Source organism: Pteropus vampyrus, unplaced genomic scaffold (genome assembly GCF_000151845.1).
Source record: "Pteropus vampyrus isolate Shadow unplaced genomic scaffold, Pvam_2.0 Scaffold232, whole genome shotgun sequence".
NCBI lineage: Eukaryota > Metazoa > Chordata > Mammalia > Chiroptera > Pteropodidae > Pteropus > Pteropus vampyrus.
The window spans coordinates 1754658-1761493 of record NW_011889013.1 but is presented as its reverse complement, the minus strand read 5'-3'; the positions used below and the strand labels follow the sequence as shown (position 1 = coordinate 1761493).

Sequence of the window (6836 nt, the reverse complement as noted above, 5' to 3'; positions counted from 1 at the left end):
AAAACCTGCAACTACAAACATAATGCAGATTAGAGAAAAATTAGAAAGTATAGAGTTAAAACAAGTTTTCCATAAGCCTATCACCCAAATGAGGCCATTTTAAGTATTTTGATATATGTTCTGCTTGACTTTTCTATATATTTTCCATAGATAAAACTTTTTTCTGCTTGTATCGATATACTATTTTACGAGTACTTAGCATGTTAAGAAATCCTGTATTAGCATGACAGTTTTAACTGTTACATTCTGTCCCATTGTGGGGCTGTATCAGAAGGTATTCGCTCCCTATAGTTTATGCTTCACATACTACATAAGAAATAAAAAGTATTTTCTCTGCCACCCACTGCCTTCGACCACATTTTCGTGACACAGGTAATGTGTGCTCATGGAAATATCTTCTAAAAACCACACACGAGATCACAGTAGCCGCTCTCTGCAACTGTTTTTTTTCCCCCCATTGATCCATTTGGGAGTTTCTAAGTCAGTCCCCCCTTATTCTCTTTGATGGCTGCGTCGTACTCCACAGCTGGAGGATGCTACAGCTTGTTGAACGGTTCCCACAGCTCTGCCCAGGACTCAGGACACTAAGGATATGTCGCCAACCCCAGCTCCGCCACTTACCAGCTGTACGACCTTGGGCGAATGACACAAGCTCGTGGTGCCTCACCGTCCTCATCTCTAAAAGGCGTTACTATCGGCAAAGATTTGCCAACAGGGCCTGGCAGGCTCTGAGCATTACATTAGAGTATTCTTATCATTACTGGGAGACAGGGCTCCTTGAGGCCAAGCTTTATATTTTTATTTATTCTTGTAACTCTGGCTCCTGGCGCAAGGGCCAAACACAAAGTCATGTGCTCAGCGAGAAAACCACTGACTAAGGCACTCTGAGTGAGTAAAACAAAGACTGTCGCCTTAAAAACACAACATGTTTGGAAAGATATTCTTAATATCAAAAAAGAAAGCAAGCTAAACCTGAGTGTTGTAAACCGTCGCAAGCTGTACTGTGGCTGTTTCTGCTCTGGGCCCGCCCAGTCCCACCTTCGCTAGGAACTCAAATGCAAGGGTGCCCTGCTCAGGGGCTGGCCCCACGCTTCGGCTGATATGGCTCAGAAAGCTAACGCAGGCCCACTGGAGTCCTTTCTTGGAAGTCTGGAACTAAGGAGACAGAAGTCTGAGGCAGGCGGCGACAGGGGACCCCCAGAGGCAGTGGGCTGGAAAGCCTTGCTGTGAGCCACATGTATGGGGGAATGGAAACACTGAGAGAGTTCTGGGTGGTCCACACTCTCAAGACATGCACCTCTGATTCTAGAAACTTATTCTAGAAAAAAAAAATCCAAAGCTAGGCACCGAGGTGTCTGTGCTAGGATGTCTGGCATGGCACTGTTTACAGCAGAAAAATGGCAAACTCGGTAAATGTTCAATAGCGGAGGCTGGTTGACAGATCGCGGCACCTGACAACGGAATACTATGCAGCCAGCAAAGGCACACTGCAGGCAATTCATGTTATGGGAAATGTTTCTGGCTCATCGTGTGAAAAAAAAAATCAGCTTGAATGGAAACTTAAACAAAAAAGCACAGGGGAGAAACTAAGAGAATATACCTAATTGTTTATCTTGGTGATAAGACTTCAGGTGGTTTGGATTTTGTTCTTTTTGCTTGTCTATATTTTCCAAATCTTCTAGAATATATATTACTTTTATAATTAGAAGAACAAAGAAGAAGAGAGCTTGCCCAACCTTTGCTATGTCATTTCCCAGCTGGTTTTGTGCTTTTCCTTCTCCAATTAAAAGTCCTTTCTGAATTGCATTCTTAATTCTGAAGAGCAGATGAGCAAACTTTCCCCCCAAACTGGACTACAGTGTACTGCTGGAGGGAGGGACGTTAAGCACAGAGGGCAGCCTGAGGTCCACGGTCACGAAGCAGAGCGGAACCGCCATCCTGACTGTGGTTCTGCAGCCACAGCCAGGTGTGCGGGGTCAGGCTCAGAGTCAGTCACAGGAGCAGAACACAGCGCAGGTGCACGATCAGTAGGTGTGATCCGGAGGAAGGAGGGCATGAAGGGGATGTGGGACAGTGAAACGGTGGCAGCAGTCACAGGACGTGACGAAGAACTGTTGGGGTTTGGGTGCGTGAGCACGTGAGCTGCATGGGCAGGGGGACGGAGTCCGCGGCAGTGCGTCCCCCATGCATGAGAGCGCGGGATGGGATGGGGGCGTGGGGACCGTAGGCAGGAGGGCACAGCGCCTGGGACACTCGGCTCAAACTGCTGTGAGGTCAGGACAGCCCTTTGGACAGAGGTTAAAAGATAAAACCCCCACGAGTCCAGATAAAGCCTCAGGAGACCCAGGGGAAGCCTCCCTCGGTGTCCCCGGAGGACCAACGGGCAGCCACCTGGGACTCCTCTCCGCGTCCTACACAGGAGCCAGGCCAGCCACACTCCCCCGAACATGCCGCTTCGTGGAAGGTGCTGGAAGAGTGGCGAACGCCAGCTCCCTTCCGACCCTTAGTTTAACTTCCACTCAAAGCAGGCAACAGAGCCCTGGACTGGGGTCTAAGGACACACGGCCGACACGGAAACCCACGGAGCGGCCGCCGAGCTCCACCTGCTCCTAACGCGAGCCCCGCGGCCTTGGGGGCCTCCGTGAGGATGGCGGAACGAAGCCAGTGCTTCTGCGGGGTGGTGGGGGCGCGGGTTCTGTGGCTCTAAAGCCGGAGCACTGCAAAAGAAGGGAGCACTACCGTTTTCTTCATGGTTAGAAGACGGACGTGTTGGCCTGACAAATGAGAAGCTCGGCCAGCCTTGAAGGTTTGGTCAGAGCTGAGAGTCTCAGCTGCACGAAGCAGCAGCCACTGCTTTACTGTACTCTGCAGGGTATGAGTGTCTCTATTTTGCAAGACAAACGCCACCCCAGAGAAGGATTTCTGTGCTACCCACTAGCTGGGGGCTTTCCGAAGCATCATGTCATTTCATGCTTATTAAACCTCAGGAAGTAGGTATTCTGGCCCCATTTCCAGGTGAGGAACTGGAGGCTTCTGAGTCCCCCACCCAGGCCACACAGCTAGTAAGTGGCAGAGCTGGTCCTGGTCCCCAGGTCTCTCTGATCACGTTTGAAAAGGGGGCGGGGGCGGGAGATGGTACCTGGGAATTCTAATAATGTAGCTTCTGAAAGAGTACTGTGCTTGTTAGAAAAGTAAGGTTTCGCTAATCACAAAGTCTGAGCATATAAATATCTTTCTTCATTGAAAAAAGATGTATGGGCATCTACTATGTGCCAGGGGCCACTCCAGGCATCTGGGGTAGAGCAGTGACCAAAAGAGGCAGAACCCCTGCCTCCTTGGAGGGCGCAGTGACATTGTAATTATACGTGAAAACAAAAAAGAGAATTCTTACCTTTCTGAGGTAGTTTAGGGAGGACTCGTGGGCCAAGGGCAGTCTTCGCAGAGCCGGTGCTGAACAACAAGAAAGAATCGTTTAAGGGTCTCAAATTGCTGTAACGTCAGTAGCGAGAGATTATTCAAGGAAATCATAGGTGTTTACAGAATTATCTAAAAACCCTTTCAAAATTTCTTTAGCAAAAGGTTACAGTCTGTTTCCCATAATTCAAAGTGGGCCTGGCTGGGGAAGAACCAGGAAAGGGTGTTTCTCAATGATAAAGCTTAAGTCCTCCTCTTGGAAGCTTTTCCCTGGGGTAATAATGTTGATGAAAACCCTTGGCACAGCAGGTCATCAGGAGTGTCGCACAGAAGGGCAACTCCACGATGTAACTCTCACTGTCCCATTCTCAAAGAAGCTGAAGTGCGTGGAGCTTCGGGGACCGGCCGGTCAGTGGTGGGAACAGTGGCCCAAACCCAGACCCTGACGTTCCTCACCGTGCCCAGGCAAACAGCTTGGGCCTCGGGCCTCCATGTGCCCAAGCGTTTCCTCCTCCTGGAGGACGGGTAAACGAGCAAGGAAGAACGCCCGGGTCCCCGGAGCAGAGTCCGCCCCACGTCTGAATAGTCAAATGTTAACCCCCCACCCCTGCCACCACTGAGATGCCGCGGCTGCAGGTGACCCATTATTTTCCTTTAACGAAGGCTACGATAATTCTCAGAGGACACAGCGGCACTGCAGACCCAACCGCAGCAGCAGCCAAGTGCCTGAGTCGCACCTGCCAAAATCCCGCTTTCATACCTCACCTCTCTCCTTGTCCTTTGATGTCCTAAGAACTGGCTTTTCCCCTGCTTCTACCCTCATTGCATTTAAAAAGAACAGGAAAAGCCACAGGAGCCAAACAAAGACTGAGTCACAGAGAGAGACATGCGCGTTTTCTTCTCGGTCCGGCCCTGAATCGCCCTTGCTCCTAGGGGTTCCCTCCTCAGCTCCTGTGAAATCCCACCGCCTCTGGGCGAGAGGAGGACGGCCGAGTTGAGATGAACCGCCGGGAAACTGGAAACAGTAAGCCCAGGGGCTTCCGCTCTGAACATTTCTGGGGTGTTTTTCTCATGTCCTGCCTCAGCCTCCTCTCAGGGAACACGGCTGCCAATCACGGACGTGAGCACGGTGTTGTTCCTGAGCAAGTGACTGAGGCCTGGAGGTTCGCAAATGCCTTGCGGAGGCCTGGGGTCTACACTGCACGTGTGTGCGTGCACGCGCACACACGGGGGGCTTGATCTCACTGGAAGAAAAGAAATTTTGTGGGCGCTCTCTCCGTGTCAGTTTGAGTGCCCAGAGCAGGGCTGGAGAGGACTGCGTGGGAATGACAGGCAGGGCACCAGGGAGCCCCTGGGATGAGGAGCCTGGAGAAGCCCGGGTTTGAGTCCGGCTCTGAGATCTGCCAGCATTTAGTCTCTGGGGGCCCAGTGTCCTCATCCATAAAACTGAGCATAATAATATGGGGCCTACCACACCACGGGGCTGTAGAGACCAAGTAAGATAGTGGCATTAAAGAAATGAAGATTTAAAAAACATCTTTGCTAAACTCTGGAAAGCAATGCCCACACGCCAGCTGACTTTCTGCCTAAGGTCTTGGGTCCAGAAGTGGCACTTTGTGTCCTTATCTAGGATCCCAACTCTCGAGAATATCCTTTGCATTGGGACTGGATAAGACGTTGCCCACAGAACATGTTCCAAAGCGTCCTGTTTCCATGAAGGGCGGGAAGAAAGGAACGCTGCCTCTACCTCAGCCGGAAAAAAATCTTACAAACAGGGAACTTAGAAAGAGTCACATTTTATGTTTGAAAATCTCTGGGCTATTTGGGTTTCCCAGAGGACTAGCTTTTGATTCAAGATGGAGTCAAGATGGACAGTCACAGGAAAAAACGACTTCACTGACAAGTTAAACACGAAAACTCGTTCGGACAGACTCTGCGATCACCAGGGAAGTGAGGTCTGTCCCCACCTGGAGCCCGGATGGTGCCCCGTGCCAGCCGCATGCGCGGCCTGCAGACTGCGCCAGGCTCAGCTGCAGACTCTGGCTCAGCAATGAGGGGTAAACTGCAAACTGACAGCAAACGGAGTTCGTCCCGAAACCAGCCTTGGCTGGTGGGCGACGCTCGGGGCAGAGAGCCGCTCACACCCATTTCCGTAATTCTGCCACTGCAACCGTCAGCCCCAAAGGACAGAGTTGGCTTACCTTGACTGCTGAGACAGTCCCTCGAACTTGTTGGCGGTCTTACTTGATGACGATGGACCCACATCGTTACCTACAGGGGAAATCGAAGGTAAGAAGTTGCATCTTCAGGCAGGGAACTGGGGATATGGGCTTGGCAGACAGGCACCCCTCAGGTTCCAGGGAGGAATTTAAAAGACTCAAGCCAGAACAGCATGCATCGATTCACCCAGAGGTCCCCACACCAGGAGGCTACCCTCTGGGAACCGGACCCAGAAGAGACACCCCACCCCGCCACAAGCTGTGTGTACGTTCAGTCGGGTGGCACTGGCCGCCTGCTGGGCACGGCCCTCGGCCACTTACTCACGCGTCACTCATTCAAACACTAACAGCTATTAAGCACCTACTACTGTGTGCGAGGTATGGACGTGGAGCGGGAGGCACGGAAACACAAAATGTCACTGCTCTCGCAGAGTTTCTGGTGTGGCCTGAGAAATGTGCCCGTGTGAACTATGCTGTCACGTGACGAGATGGATGCTGAATAGCGCTGGGTGCCCTGCCAGGAAAGTGTGCCCCAAACCTACCTGGCCAGAGGGGCAGGGAAAGTCCCCTCTGGGGGACATGGCACCTGAGCAGTGCGGCGCTCTCTCTCGGGGGAGCGGCAGAACCAGACATGCGTGCTTCGTCCGGGAGGTGGAGGACTGGCTAGCATAAACGTGGGCTCCTCTGTGACCCCTCCATGGCGAGAGGAGGACAGGGCAGTCCTGGGGACAAGCTGCCCGGCACCCGGGGGAATCCCCTGGGACCTGCAGCTGCTGCTGGGGCTCCCGACCACTTCCTTGCTGCCCTTCCCATGAATGCTCTGAACCAAGTGTCCTCCTCTGGCAGACCCCTTCCCTCTGCTGCCTGGACACCCATGACACGTCGCGGGTGGCACTGGGAAGGGACAGGCTGGGAGGCTCAGAAACAGGACAGGGCTGAGCATGCTCACCGCCGTGTGTCCGCTCCATGGCACCCGACCGTTGCCCTAATGTTCTCCTCATGTGTTACCCTCAAATGAGGTCACATGAACGAATGGCTGTAGGTCACATGCTTAGATGATGCACCTAGAAGTCCTGCCCACAAGTCTCTGTGCTTTTCAGGACGGCCCCCCCAAAATCGTTAACGATGGCAACTACCGTTTATCGAGTACTTACTGTAAGGTGCTGTGCTAAGTACCTCACAGCAATTACGTTTTATGAGATA

At 52.2% G+C, this 6836-nt stretch overlaps 1 protein-coding gene across 5 annotated transcripts in view; it reads right to left on the bottom strand.

Moving 5' to 3' along the window:
* The window catches only part of ASAP1 (ArfGAP with SH3 domain, ankyrin repeat and PH domain 1), a 300508-nt gene that overhangs the window by 9577 nt on the left and 284095 nt on the right, over positions 1 to 6836 (bottom strand). For all 5 annotated transcript variants that reach the window (XM_023519706.1, XM_023519704.1, XM_023519707.1 and 2 more), the window contains 2 exons: positions 5616 to 5685; positions 3392 to 3450 (listed from right to left, as the gene is read on the bottom strand). In XM_023519706.1, the coding sequence (XP_023375474.1) occupies positions 3392 to 3450; positions 5616 to 5685 (129 nt within the window). The remainder of the gene's footprint in view (positions 1 to 3391; positions 3451 to 5615; positions 5686 to 6836) is intronic.